Here is a 16,041-nt window from a genome sequence, read left to right as displayed (position 1 = left end):
AATAAAGTGAATATGTTTAAACTACATACATAAGTGTTGACACATGTATATACACATGTAACTGTCAATACACTTTTAGAATATACCTAACACTCCCAAAGGTTTCCTGATGCCCTCTTGGTAAGCCCTCTTTTGCCCCTCCACACTACTCTCATCCCCAACACACATGAAAAATTCTGACTAGATACTGGCCATTGTGAATTTTACATTCTTGGTGCTGGATTTTACTGTATTATCTTAAAGGATCCTGGACTTTGTTCTAGCACACAAATAAATTATTTTAAATCAATTTGATCCTTTCAATGTTTGCTTTCAATTTTTGTTAGAATAAGTCCAATGCAGCCCTAGCCTCAGACTAATTTGGTCCCACTACTATGGCATTACCCTTCTGATGTTTCTGTTCAAGGTTCTATGTCTCTATGCTGGCTGATGGAAACACAAACTATTCCCAGCCCTATGTGAGCTCTGAGAACTGTTCTATCACTTTCTTTCTCCAGCCTCACGGTATTGTGTACCATGGCTACTCAATCAGTATTCAGTCAAAGATTTGAGGAGACCCTACTAGAAATCTCTAGACTGGCACTTGCCTGCTCTTGCTCTCTTCTATCTCTGTAGCTCCCTTCTCTCCGGTATTTCCTATATATTCTAGCCACTTCTCCGCCAATGAACTTTTCTCTTCTGTCTCATCAACTCATGCACACCACTAGACTATGTTTGGGTCCTTCTCCTCATACTGCAAACAGTGCAATCCCAGGGCTCACTTCATCTGTTTCCTTTCAGTTAAGAATTACAGTCTTCTACTGTTACCTGAAGTCTGAAAACAGCTGTTTCCTAGATTTTTGTCTAGTTCTCTAATCACCTGCTGTTAGAGGGCAATTCTTGTAGTAGTTAATCTTTCATGGACAGAAACAGAAGTAAGCTGGATCTTTTAAAATATATCCACATGATTTTGACAGCCTGAATTTTAGGCAAAATGTCTTCTTGTTGAGCCTATTTCACCAATATCACCTTCTCTCTAAAGACACATCTAAAATTGTCATCCAGCTGACGACTTTTGAATCACACAATTTTATTCCCTTACATCTTGAAGGAGCTAAAATTCTGATGCCTTCATTAAGTAGAAGCTGAGAGTATTATGTCTACCACCCTCAGCTCTAGAAATAAATGTGCACCCGAGGCTGCTGAAGATTGCAAAACATATGTACAATAAATAGCTATTTCATACTTTCACTGTCATGGCGTCAGGAGGTTGTTTCAAAATTCAATGTGAACATGTTAGGTCAATGTATTTATTGCGTACATGTCAAAGAAAAGTACCAAAATATAAGGAAGTGTTGGTTTGAATGTATTCATTATATCTTTATCTCATAACATTCCACAAAGCTTAGCCCCTATGACCTTCAAAATATAAGCAAATGAGCTTTGTAGGCTTTATAGAATCATTTAAAATAGATCATTTATGAGTGATATTTTCCTGTCAATCCTGTTTGCTCAGATTATATATTCTCTAACAGGAAAAATTAATTGCTTTTAATATTGTAAAATGCCACAAGCATTATGAATATAAGGGTATTTAAGAATTAGGATGTATATAGATTGACATGGTAGCTTAGCTAGGTGAAGAGAAACTAAATATCTCCTCCTCAACAACACAGTGCCAATGAATGATTTCTTTTTTAAAATACATATTTAGCCTGCAGTTTCATACCCTTCAAAGCTAGAAAAGGAGGCCAAACTCATAGAAAGAGAGCGAGAGAAATAAAACATTATAAAATCAATAAATTGATTAAGTATTAAAGTTCACTCTGCTCAAATTCTGGTATGCTTTTGAAAGAAGACACTACTGTGCTATACATTTTAATTATTTCAAGTTACTAGCATGTCATATTAGATAACACCAGTTCTTGTATTAAAGAGAATCTCTCATTTTCTTTCTGTCTTGCTTTTTTTTTTCTTGCGAATGTAAGTCAAGTCATCTCATTCCTAATTTCACTCAAAATTCACTAAGACTGTTGCACTATTTTCTAACCCAACACTAACTATAATAGTCCTCCCTTATCCACAGTTTCATTTTCTGCAGTTTAGGTTGCCTGCAGTCAACTGCGGTCCAAAAATAGATGACTATGATACAATAAGATATTTTGAGAGAGAGAGAGAGACCACGTCCACATAACTTTTATTAAAGTATAATGCGATGACTGTTCAATTTTATTATTAGTCATTGTCATAATCCCTTACTATGTCTAATTTATAAGTTAAACTTTATCACAGGTATGGCTGTATAGGAGAAAACAGTATACAATGGGTTCAGTACTATCTGGGGCTTCAGGCATCCACTGGGGGGCCTGGACCATATGCCCTATGAATAAGGGGGAGCTACTGTACAATACAAATTCATTTCCAAATATCCTAAGAATAACCTTATCTACAGTTTGGTGTTGCAAGTTAGCATCATTCTCTTTCAACACCCTAAAAGAAAGCAAAGTCACAGCTGAAAGAACTTGAAATGTAAGCTAAATTGTAAACATAGTATGAGAATAAGGATATCTCTCATGTCTAGTCAAGAGAGAATATTTGCGGCAATTTACATTCTCCAAAGGCATATTTCTTTTTTTTTTTTTGAGACGGAGTTTTGCTCTTGTTGCCCAGGCTGGTGCAATCTCGGCTCACCGCAACCTCCGCCTCCCACGTTCAAGAGATTCTCCTGCCTCAGCCTCCCTAGTAGCTGGGATTATGGGCATGTGCCACCATGCCTGGCTAATTTTGTATTTTTAGTACAGACGGGGTTTCTCCATGTTGGTCAGGCTGGTCTCGAACTCCCGACCTCAGGTGATCCGCCCACCTCGGCCTCCCAAAGTGCTGGGATTACAGGTATGAGCCACCGTGCCTGGCCAGCATATTTCTTTTTATTTGAAGAATACTGATATGATTTTTGCTGTGTGAGATAATTAGCTAAAGTGTCATATTTTGATGTGCACATTACTACTTTACTCACAGTTACAAAGTGAACCTTAAATTTGACTGCCATTCTTTTAAATCTGTCTCCAAGATTACAAATAGCTAAGACTGTGGATGACTTTTCTAAGCTCATCACCACTGCTAAAACGAATTCAAAGTGAGTCTATATTAACAATGTGTGAGCAGTACATACTTGAGAACAAAAGATAGTATACTGTTATTAATAACAGTGCCCCCTAGCCAGCTATGTGTTTGGAATGCGGTGCAAATAGTTTAACCAAAGGGGTCTTTGTTCTTCACTCTCACAAAATTAAAAGTTGTATTAAAGCACATGCAATGGGTACTCAATACACTTCTCAAATACATTAGTATTCCTAAAGACTTTCTTTTACATTTCTAACACTCTATTTAGGCTTAACAATAGTAAAAATTTAATAAAAATTAGCCAAAAACTTTCTCCACAAAATTTTCACCAAATTTCACCTATTTATAAACTTCGGTATTGTGTTTTTTTTTAACGGCAATTGAATTTAAAGTTTAATTTGCATGAGACAGTTTATATTTTAACCCAAGGTGACTATGGTCTAAGATCTATTATAAATAAATAATAAATTTTGCAGTAAAAACATTTATATTCTTCTTCCTTAAAAAATGGCTATTGAGATTTTCTCAAGCAATTAAACACCAGCTTTAAAAGTTAAGAGTATCTTAATAAAAAGCACTAATGCATTCATTTTATCATTTTGACAAATAAAAATAAGGTATCGGGAAGTACTGTTATCCCATTTGACCAAAGAGGAAACAAGCCCAATGATTATCAGTACCTATGTCCATAATATAACATGAAACATATTTTAGACAGGTGCTTCTAAATACATGATTCCCAAATACTTGACCTGCTAGTACTAATTCAGTAAAACAACTGAGGTACACCTGCTAATATTGTTGCAACAAAACATTAAAGCATAAAACTAGTGTTTGGCTTTGCTTTAAAAATTGTTATTGTGACCAAAAATGCAGGCAAGTCTTCCAAAACACCAAAGTGATGAGTTAATTTATTCAAGAGTTACTACTCCTACGGCATTAATTCGTGAAAGGGATTTTTAACAGAATACGCAAACCAAGAAGGGCCAGATTATCAAAATCTAACAGACTCTGCCAAGTTACCCATCCACTTCTGAATGGCTGGGCCATTCCTAAAGTGCTACCTGGTCAAAACGGACACAGATACCAAACAGCGCATCATCTGTGCCCAAGTGTTCAAACACAGCTCAAAACATCACAACAGCAACACAGTCCGTGAGGACCAATCTGCTATGGCAGCATTTCTAAAAAGGCATTCACAGTGCCAAGAAGTATTAAACAAGCACCTAGGCACTAATGAAAGGGATGAGACCAGTGTCATTTCTGATCTTTTATTATAGTTATGTATGAATATCTTGTCTTCTTTTTGTGAGGGAAGCACCTTCTTGAAGAGGGCGTCTCTCTCCGACTCATCTTTGTGGTCACAAGGTGATAAATATTATATATATTATATGTTATATATAATATAGGCCTCTGATATTAAGAGCGAACTAAACCTGGCATAGAAGAAGCTTAATCTAAGAGATTCCGCTACATTAGAAGACAATTCTGGGGAATGTGACCACTTGGGATTTCCTGTGCTACCCCTGATTGGGATGAGGCTCCACTTCCTTCTAAATGGTTAGTTTTATGAGATATCCTAATATATTTTTGTTTCTAAATCCCTCCCTCAGTTTGCATATTTCTTAGCGGATCTAAGTGTACAGATTAACAGCTTATTGTGGTTATTCCATTTACAGTGTGTCTTGCAAGGATAAGAACTATGAAAAGGGTGAAAATTTCAGAGGGAAGTAATAATAACTTGCTGAGAAGCGCACAGCTCGAGTATTGAAGTTTATTGAGAGTAAGTTTTGACAAAAATGTCTTCATTTCCTTTTTTGTAAGATAAGGTACTAGCCTAGTAGATCACAGAAACAAACATATAGACACGGTACAGAGATACAGTACCAAGGCATTTGACAAACCACTGCAAGAACAGAGAATTATGGATGGACTGACAAAGTAAAGCGTCCAGGACACCCTGGAGTGGTATTATTGTACAGTGACATAGAATGACGACTTCATAAATAAAGAAATCCAAACTAAAGAGATTTACTTCCAGTAAGTGTAGACAAACCTTTTTCATACTCTTTTTCTAAAAAGAAATAGAAAAATTATGAGAAAACAAACACATACATCTATTTGAGGACATTCGAGGACTAAGGCAGCAAGAACTTGTGTTAAAAATCCAAAAGAGGCCGGGCGCGGTGGCTTACACCTGTGATCCCAGCACTTTGGGAGGCTGAGGTGGGCAGATCACGAGGTCAGGTGTTCGAAACCAGCCTGGCCAACATGGCGAAACCCCATCTCTACTAAAAATACAAAAAATTAGCCAGGCGTGGTGGCAGGTGCCTGTAGTCCCAGCTACTCGGAAAGCTGAGGCAGGAGAATCCCCTGAACCCAGGAGGCGGAGCTTGCAGTGAACTGAGATAGCGCCACTGTACTCCAGCCTGGGAAACAGAGCAAGACTCCGTCAAAAAAAAAAAAAAAAAATCCAAAAGATAAGGGAAGCTCAGTGTCATAATCCAAACATGGCACCGTTTCTGCTTTTGAGGTATTTGCCCACACAACAGAGAAAGTGAAAGGCTGGGAGCATGCAGTGACTGAGCACCTGAGACACAGAGAAGGGCTGGCAGCCCCACAGAGCTAAGGCATAGGGAAGAGACGTGAAGTTCAGCATCTATCGAACGGAAGGGGCCCTGGTAAAACACCTCAAGAGTTCAACTGGGATTTTGAAGAGCTTTGCCCTAAAAGAAAAGGGAAACTGGAAATTGACCTGCCCTTAGAGAAGGACTGAAGCCCAGGCTACAGTCAGCTCAAATGATGATTATATTAAAATTACCTGCCCCTGGCCTGACTACCTAAAAGAAACAAAACTAAATCCTCTCTAGGATAACAAAGTGTTCAAAAATTACACATTAATGTGCAGAATTTGGGCAAGTAACTAGAAACAATTGAAAAATAATCAAATAGAAATTCTGAGATTAAAACTTTTTTAAATTTTAATAGAGATTATGTCTCGTTATGATGCCCAGGCTGGTCTTGAACACCTGGCCTCAAGCGATCCTCCCACCTTGGCCTCCTAAAGTGCTGGGATTACAGGTGTGAGCCACTGCACCCAGCTTCAAATATAAAAGAAAATCTCCAATTGTTTGAAAATTAAGCAATGCACTCATATGAGAAATCATAAAGGAAGTTAGAAAATACTTTGATCTGAATAACAGTGGAAATATAAAATTCAAAACTTGTGAGATGTAGGCAAAAGCCTGTGCAGAAAGTAACTTAGAGACTTAGTGCAGACATGAGCAAGTAAGAAGGGCTGAAACTGGCAGTATCCACTGAGATATGTACAGTCAGGTGCCACAAGTCCACATTTCCCTGCATATAAGACGGTATGTCTCGCACTGCCTTTTCTACCATTGGATAAGTTTAGACACAAATACCACTGTATGTTATAATTCTAGGTACTGAATGTACTTACAATATGTACTTCCAGTACTCAGTACAGTATCATACGGTACAGGTTTGTAGCCTGGAAGCAATAGGCTATCCCATATAGCTGAGGTGTGTAGTAGCCCTGTGATACGGGCTTGCGTTAGTATACTCTGTGATGTTCACAGGACAAGGGAATTGCCTAACAATACACTTCTCAGAATGTATACCCGTTGTTAAGTGAGCCGTGGTTGTATTTTTTAAAAATAAATTTTATTGTGTATATTTGAGGCTTACAACATGATGTTATGGGATACATGGAGATAGTAAACTGATTACTATAGTGAATCAAATTAACGTATCTATCAGCTCACACAGTTACCATTTTTTGTCACAAAATCTACTTATTTAACTTATTTAACAAGAATCCCTAATACAATACAATGTTATTCCCTATAGTCCTCATGTTGTACATTACATCTCTAGACTTGTTCATCCCACATATCTGCACCTTTTATCCTTTGAACCACATCTCACCATTTCATCTCCCCTCACCTCCGCCCCACCCCGAGGTCCACGGTAACCACTGTTTTATTCTCTATCTCAGTATATTTGATCTCCTTTTAAGGGTCCACATATAAGTGTTCCACATATAATGCATAATAGATATGTACATTAAGGCATAATTTTTAATAATCAGAAATTGAAATAAACTTTAATGTACATCAATATTATATGAGATAAAGAATTGATGGTATTTACACAAAAGTGGAACACTATACAGCAACAAAAATGAACGTGGATCTCGAAATGCTGTTGAGCAAGGCGAGCCATCAAATTAACACATACGGTCTCCAGTCTTAGGAAGTTCAAAGCAGGTGAAAAATTAACCCTCAGTGCTCATGAGGCTAGTACCACCTTAATGGAGAGGTGAAATAATGAGGAGAAATCATGGTAATAACCTAGTTCATGACCAGGGGGTATCAGTTACATGAGTTTATTTACTTGGTGAACAGACTTCAATATTCTAAAAATCAAGGATAAACAAGTTCTGGCCTTAACATCAGTTTAGTTAAAAAGATTCAGGCCAAGATTCAGGAAACACCTCTCCATGAGGCATTATGAGGACCTAGTAAAGTCTGACTTGGACTTTTAAGTTGTGGGCATCTTGAAATATTGGGTTGTCTGACAAAAGAGCAACTTGGCTTAACTCTGGAGGACACAACTCAGCACAATGAGGGAAAGCAAGTTACAAGACTCAAATTTTAATTCAATATTCTAACTGCTAACAATAAAACTGCCCAATAGGCCAGGTGCAGTGACTCACACCTATAATCCCAGCACTTTGGGAGGCTAAGGCGGGCAGATAACTTGCAGTCAGGAGTTCAAGACCAATGTGACCAGCCTGGCCAACATGGTGAAACCCCATCTCTACTAAAAATACTAAAATTAGTTGTGCATGGTGGCACGCACCTGTAATCCCAGCTACTCTGGAGGCTGAGGCGGGAGAATTGCTTGAACCCAGGAGGTGGAGATTGCAGTGCGCTAGCCTGGGTGACAGAGTGAGACTTCATCTCAAAAAACAAACAAACAAACAACAAAAAAAAACACTGCCCAATAATGGAACACATTGTCTCAATAATAAAGACTATCCCACACTCTGAACTTGTTCACATCAAGGTAGAAGGACCACTCATCAGGGATAAGGGGAGGAGTTTTCTACACCAAATGGAGATGAGAACTGATCACTAAAGCCCCTTCCACAGCCTTCAGACTCTATGCATGTGGGTCAACATAGAACCACAATTTAAAACCTCTTACCCTTAATCTTGTAGTGGAGATCTCAGCTTTTAAAATATCGGGATCATATTTAGTACTGGATGAAGATCCTGAGAATACTTTTATAGAGAAAAAAGAAAAACTAATTATTTACAAGTTGCATAACTAGTTCTCAGCTTAGAATTTACTGAAGCTAAAAACAAGATTTATGTGCTTCTGTGAATACTTGCTTTCTTTTTATAATTCCTTTATTGCCATTCATCAGACACCTAAATATAAAAAGTAATCTTCAAACCACTACCATTTTTTTAACTCTGTAAAGAGAAATGTCATTAAGACCTTGGTGCTTAATTTTCTTCTGGATTTTATACACACTATGTCCTCAGAGGACTATACTGCAGCAGTATATCAGAGTTTTGCATTATCAAGGAATTTATAATTTAAGCAGAACTTCTGAGCTCATCACAGCTGCTTCTTTAAACAAAGCCAGCTCCAAATAGTCAATCTGTCAGATGAGGGAGCGGTAAATCAACTCAGATGGTCAACAGAAATTACATTCTAGGTAATAGTCCCAGTTCCTCCCCACTAAAAATATTGTACAAAAGTAGCAAAAAGGGCCAAACTACTTGCACTGTTCTGAAAAGGTAAAAATTAACTCGTAAATGCATAAAAGGCAACCTGGCAGAGGCAGGTGCAGAAACAGAAGGCATGCATAACACCCAAATGGAGATTCTTTTATCTGAAGTAGGGGTGAGAAAATCTGGGGTGTTCCCTCACCTCTCAACGGTTTTGAGAGACTCTTCCTGCTTAGGAGGGAAAAGAACTCAAAATTAAACTCCATAGAAATGTAAGTGGTCTTCTGTTATCTACAATTCAGTCTCCACTTCCAAAGTCTGAATAGCCACATTGTACTTACAGCTTGTGCGAGAACTTGACTTTTCCTTATAGGCATCATTTAATCGCACGTATTCATCCAGGGCCAGCGCCAGCCTCTGCTCCTTCACATGGTACAGTTCCTTCTGTGTCCGGAGGGCATCCTGTGCCACAGAGAGGTAGTCCTTGAGCATCTTCTCCTGTTCCCCCCTCCATTGTTTTCTTGGATCTTCTATCTGTGTGGTTTCTGAAAACATTAAGTGGAGGGTACTTTTTAGAATTTAACTTTGTTTTCCAGATTGTTTAAGCTTTATGGAGTAGGCTAGCTTAAGTTCTTGTATCCTCTAAGGAGTTTATTTAGCTGTGCTGGAGTGACTTCTCCAGAAATTTTAGTTTTATTTTACCCAGTCTCATCAACTTCCTTCCTCTTCCAGGTTCTGATCAACAGTGTATTCTCACTATAAATCTACCACACACAATGTTGTCAATCAGATCATTCAAGAATTCTGTGGCTCCCCAGTGCCTACAGAATAAAAGCCAAGCTATTCATTCCAGCACTCAATGCCCTGCATAAGCTGGACCCAACCCACCTTCATTCACCTAATACAGGACTGTGGACACACTGCCCTCTGCATCAGCACTAATCAAAGTTGGTCTACTCTGCAGACCAACACCAGTCCATGAACTCAGTTTCATGTCCGCAACAGTAATGACAGAAATAGAAAACATTTTGTAATCATTATAGCGATTTTAGTCAGTTATTGTTTATCTGTTGATAAATACTGTGCATTTCTTTGTGTGTATACATTATCACTTTTCTAGTAATTCACTTTTTCTTGTATTTTACAAAAATATCAGTGAGTCCGCAGTGGATCTGAAATTTAAAAATAAACAAACAAACAGAACCCTGGTCCTGTTTATACAGAATGCTCTAGCCTAAGGCCCTGGTTCTTGATTCTGCACTTCCACAAACTACAATCAACCAGAGACCCTTTTTTAAAAAAAACCCAGACCAACTAGAGTTTCTGTGGATGGAACCCAGGCACTGTAGATTTCAAAGCTGCTCAGGTGATTCCAATGAGCAGCCGAGCCCAAGAACCAGTGCTCTGCAACAGCATTCACATGCTGCCTCCCGCAGAAGGTGCCCCAGCCACCTCATCTGCAAGTCAGCCCTTTATCCTCTGTCTTCCATGGCAGCTTATGCTCAGTTTATAAACTCCAAACACATTCTTTACTGTGCGGTGAAGCTACAGTAGGGGCCACAAAACATGAAGAAAAACAAAAACAAAAGAATCAGATTACCCTAAACATTTTATGTTCTCACATTTTAAAATTAACATATTTTTTGACCACATGTTGGGCCAAGGCGTTGGAGTGTACTGCTGTCCAGCATTGGGATACCATGGTGTATACAAGAGAATGGACAGTTTTGGTGATGGTTAGTGCAGGCTGGTTAAGAGCTATCCCCCTGTGTCTGCAGACATGTACTGGACCCCTCTGCTGTGAAAGAAAGGAGAGTGGCCATTTGCCAGTAGAGGAAGGGGTTGAGAATGGGACAGAGTAAATAAAAGAGGTTTCCTGGATGCTGATGTTCTATTTCTTTCACCCATCGAAATTACACAGTTCACTTCTAAAATATTTGTTAAACTATGTTATTTCAGTCTATGCACTTTTCTGTGTGTTGTATTCAGTAATACATGTTTTAAAATAAAAGTGGAATAGTTCAAAGGCATAAAAACTATGGTATTGTGACTTAAGATCTCGTCTCTAGCAGGATATTGTATCCGAGTGGACCCCACTCCCAACAACAGCAAACACAAACGGGATAATTTGGGACAAAAAGAAGTATGGCTTTAATACAGAAAACACATGAAGCTTGATACACAAAAGGTTAATAGAGATTTTTTAAAAACAAAGCAAAACACAAAGAAGGCCATGGTGGAATAACAGGGCCACTGTAACTAGAAGATAAAATATATGAACAATGGTTTTCAGATGTTGGACAACAGGTAGTACAGGATTGTGATCTCTGAAAGAGAGGAAATGAACCCCACGATTATCCTACATTTCTGTCTGAAAGCACTTTTTGGACAGCAGTGCAAAGAGGGGTAACTCAAGCAGAGAAAGGAGGCACTGCTGAATTGCAGGGAGAGGGAAGCAGATTTCACGGAAGCCATGACAGGTGGAATTTGTAAAGCAAAGCACAGGAGAAGCTCCAGAGACTGAAGAAGTTCCAGAAATTTGCACAGGGGTCATAAGAAGTCTGTGAGTGAATGCTGAGATGACAACGGGAAATGCACAAGGCCAGGCAAAGGACAACTGGGACGCTATAGGCAGATAAATTCCCCGAGCTCACACAGGGCTGTGACAGTTTCAAATTATGACCAGCCAGAGGAGAAAGGCCACAGTGAACATCTAGGGAATCCAGTGGAGACCACAGCAAAGTTACACCTTAACAACAGAGCTAAATAAGACATAGGGTAAAGGCTACTCTGAACCTAACCTAACAAAGCTTTGAAACAAGCTTCTAAAAGACCAAGCTGGTCAGCAAGTAACTTAACTGCCGGTCAGAAGAAAAAAAGTATAAAACTCCCTAAAAGGCACAAAACCTAGCACTCAATGAAAACAACAACAACAAAACCAACTTTATAATGTCTAGCATCCACTATAATGTTACCAACATAAAAAGCACAAAAATATGGCCCATAATCTGGAGAAAAATCAGTCAATAGAAACAGATCTTGAAATGTAGAAATGATGGAATAAGCATAATCTAGATAAAACAGCTATGTTGCAACAGAATAGAGTCCAAAAATAAACCTGCACATCTACTGACTATTGTGCAAATAGCCAGTAAGCAGATGAAAGGAGACTCAACATCACTGATTATCAGGGAAATACAAGTCAAAACTATAATGGGATACCACTGCTCACTATGTAAAATGGCTAGAATTTAAAAACTGGCAATGCCAAGTGTTGAAGAGGGTGTGGTGCAATTGGAATTCTCATTCATTGCTACTGGGAATCTAAAATGGTCCAATCACTTTGGAGAACAACTTAGCAATTACCATACAACCCAGCAATCCTACAACTTGTTATTTACCCAAGAGATATGAAAATATGTATCTACAAAAAGACCTCTAAACAAATGCTCATTAGCAGCTTTATTCATAATAGACAAAACTATTACAGGTAATGGCTAAGCAAACTGTGGTATATCCATACAATAAAATACTACTCAGCAATAAAATGAAACAAAATACTCAACAGCAATATATAAGACTCTCAAACACATGTTGAGTGAAAAGATGCCGGACACAAAAGACCACATGCTGTATGATTCCATTTATATGAAATTCGGGCAAAAGTAAAGCTAATCCAATGGCAGAAAGTGGTTGCCTGGGCCCAGCAGTACTAAGAAGTACTTGTTACAACAGAGCAAGAAGAAAGCTCTTTTTGAGGGGATGGAAATGTTCCCTATCTTGATTATTGTGATAGTTACATGGTATACACTTGTCAAAACTCATGAATTGTATAGTGAAAATAGATACAATTTACGTATTTGTATATAATAATAAAGCTGATTTACAGTTTATTATTAAAATATGCTTTACAAGGTTCAAATGAATGACTGATGATGACTGATAAAGAGAAATGAGGTATAATGGAACAGCAATAAAATCCTTTGCCACTACCAGCTGTTGAAAAGAGCACTGGTTAGGGAGTAAGGCTGTGTGGGTTCCATATCCACCTAGCCAGATGTGAGACTCTAAGAGAAGTATTTTACCTCTCTTACTCTCATGTCTCTCGATTGTAAAAAGAGGCTGAAATATGGACGAATATTTTCCGATGTAGCCTTTGTAGCGGACACTGTTGGTGTCCTATCCTGGTATTCTCGGGTCTTTCTGCCACAGCCTGCTGTTTGTTGTTGATGGATGTCTGACTGCTCTAGAGCACTTCGCTAACTCACCTGCAGCCAGTGACTGACTAGTGAAGAAGACAGACAGAACTCCCAGGTAGGGCAAACTCTGAGGTAGAAATTGTACTTTAGAGCCACCACAATCATGTGGAGTCAGAGACTTTGCAGAAATAAAACCTTCAGTTGTTTTTTTCCCTCCACTTTCTTTCTTTCCTCATTTCCTTACTGGTTTATCCTGGGATTTCCTTCATAAACCACTTTCACTTAAATTCTTGGCTTAGGGCTTGCTTCTGAGAGAACTCAACCCAGCATACCCTTGTATAATCTACCAAATGGAAACTGAAGAAGTTTGGTCTTGGACTGTACTACTCACACCCTCCTGTGACGGCTCCTAGTAACACTGTGTGTATGGGCAAGGCAGGGGAGAAACGAGAGGAAGAATCACTCTTGAAAATAAAAAAGGAAAATAAACCTGTCATTAATAGAGAAACGTAACGGCTAGTTCTAGCAATTGTTTTCTAAGATTCTACTAGAGAACTGAATAAATAAGCAGCTCTGGTTATTGTAAAACAAAATTAGATTAAGGCACAGCCTAACTGACTCAGTAAAATCATTTTTGTGCACCATTAGTAACAATACTCTTAGATTTTAAGCCCTTGATGTCATATCATACCTGAAAATACTTCCACAGCCCACTCAGAGTTCCACAACCCCTTTCTTAGGGGTGTAGAGAGTGTACATTAGTCAGCCCAGGCCACACTGGAAATGAAAGGAGTGGATACAGAAGGACTATGGAACACATAAAAGGAAAGTGTTCCAATAAGAACCTCAGCACTTATTACTAGAAGGGGATGAGGAGGTACAGAGGTGCAGGAGGAAGAAGAAAAAAACAAAACGATATGGTAGCACTACCACCTGGGTGATAATGCGGGTACCTCAGAAGGGCTGAGGTACCTGCATTGTGAAAAACTAAACAGGAAAAGGAGGGATAACTCTTCCTTCCACCTAATACCTGAATGATTAAAATGATTCCATATTGGAATGTACATTGAGAATACTGAGACTCAGGTCGTAATGAAAGTTTAAAAAAAAAAAAAAAGCAAATGAATTATTTTGAGTCCTGAGGAAGTTTTAAGAATATGAATACTGGAAAAAGAACTGAGATATAATATCCCAGTAGTCAAGATCATAAACCCTGTATTCAGTCTAACTGGGTTCAAATTCAGGTGTGTCATTTACAAATTGTGTGACCTTGAGCAGGTTCTTAAACCTTTCCAGGGTTCAATTTCCTCCTTAATAAAATGGAGCTAATTCAGGGGGCTGTTTGGAAGATTAAATGAGATACTGCAAAATATAAAAAGCCTTTAATGCTAGTAAGCTATAACACTGTCTCTGATACTCAGATTGCAAAAGCAAAGAAATTATAAAGTCACATTCCTTTCCCCAGCCTTGACTCCAGAGAGCATCTGTGTCTAGAACTAAGGCTCCACAGATCACTCTGCACCCATGTTAACCGACCCTGGCTTGAACCAGCTGATGAAAATGGGATAGAGTCAGCTGTAACAAATGAATTATATATACATATGCTCAACACTTCCCCTCAATCTGTGCACATGGCAGCAACACCGGGGAAAAAAGAGACTTGTAACTTAATAAATTATAAAATTATATCCACTCTGCTCCCTCTTCCTTTAGTGGAATTTGCACACTCCACCACATATGTATTTATACAAGATGTCAGGGGCAGATCAGCAGATGAGACTGAAAAACAATCAAGAAAATATTGCTTCTCAAAGTTTCTTAGTATGACACATAATGTTGCACTTTCCATCTGTCAGTGGATGGTGTATTGATCATTTTTAAAAATTTTATATATTTTATGATGCTTTGATGTCTTGGGGGCCTTGCTGTCTGGGAAGAAACTGCCCCTCCCAGGGCTAATTTAATTCTTAGGGATACCAAATGACTCCCATGAGCCCATCCTTCATATGTAAACCAACAGTCCAAAGCCCATATCCCTAACCTCCTCTTTTATCTAACTCAGACTCCAAACCAATATTTCCCCAGCCCTACATCACCCCCCAGAGAAGATACTGGACAACTAGAGACCATTCCCATAACCCAGAGTCTGCCGAAATTATTCAATCTAGCCAATCCTAAACTTGTTCAGATTTGCCTACCCTGCCTCACTCATTCCTTCCCCAGGAAATCACAATACAGGCTCTGGGCCATGATTTCTCCTCTGCTCCTTCTGCCTTCCAACCAACCCAAGCGCTTCCCCACTATGTGGCCCAGAATGGTGTAGTATGCCCCCTTCCCTTGAGAACTATAATAAAACTTCTTTCAATGGCACTGACCTCTTCCCATCATCATTCAGTCACCTCTATAAATTAAATCCTGGGTATAATCAAAACAAGATGGGCCATGGGGCTGGCCACTATATGAACGTAAGAACCTGTTCCTGATAGATTAGAATAGAAATACTATCAATTTTCTGGAATGCCCAGGGGCACATACTGTCTTCAAAAAGCTTTGCCTGGTAATCTCAATCTTAATGCAGCCCAATGAAGTATTTCTGGTTGGCCCCAAGAGCTACAGCAAGTCAAAACCTAGAGAACAATCTGCTATATTTATTTATTATTTGTTCGTTAATAAGTCAGAGGGCATCTGACTTGGCCCACAGGAATTTCTAGAGACCAGACTGGTTCTGTGGGTGTTTAACCTGGCCTCTAGGGATAAGGGATGACTCTAAACTAAAGTGATTCAGGCTGTGAAGTCTGGGTCCTTTTGAGGCCAAGAGAAGCCCTGGGTGATCAACAAAATGGCCTGAGTCAGACGGGCACAGTGCAACCACTGCTTTAGACCTAGAGCTCTTGCCTCACACTCACTGGCTAAAGTTGAGCTTTCTCTAAAGTAGTATTTTAAACACTAATTTTAAAGATGTAAATATTTAAATA

At 38.8% G+C, this 16,041-nt stretch overlaps 1 protein-coding gene across 1 annotated transcript in view; it reads right to left on the bottom strand.

The window, feature by feature from the left end:
* WWC2 (WW and C2 domain containing 2) overlaps positions 1-16,041 on the bottom strand; it is a 215,104-nt gene that overhangs the window by 97,476 nt on the left and 101,587 nt on the right. The window contains 2 exon segments of the mRNA XM_054683510.2: positions 8,335-8,411; positions 9,209-9,412. Of these exon segments, the coding sequence (XP_054539485.1) occupies positions 8,335-8,411; positions 9,209-9,412 (281 nt within the window).

The sequence above is a fragment of the Pan troglodytes genome, chromosome 3 (assembly GCF_028858775.2).
Source record: "Pan troglodytes isolate AG18354 chromosome 3, NHGRI_mPanTro3-v2.0_pri, whole genome shotgun sequence".
NCBI lineage: Eukaryota > Metazoa > Chordata > Mammalia > Primates > Hominidae > Pan > Pan troglodytes.
This window is presented reverse-complemented; position numbering and strand designations above follow the sequence as displayed.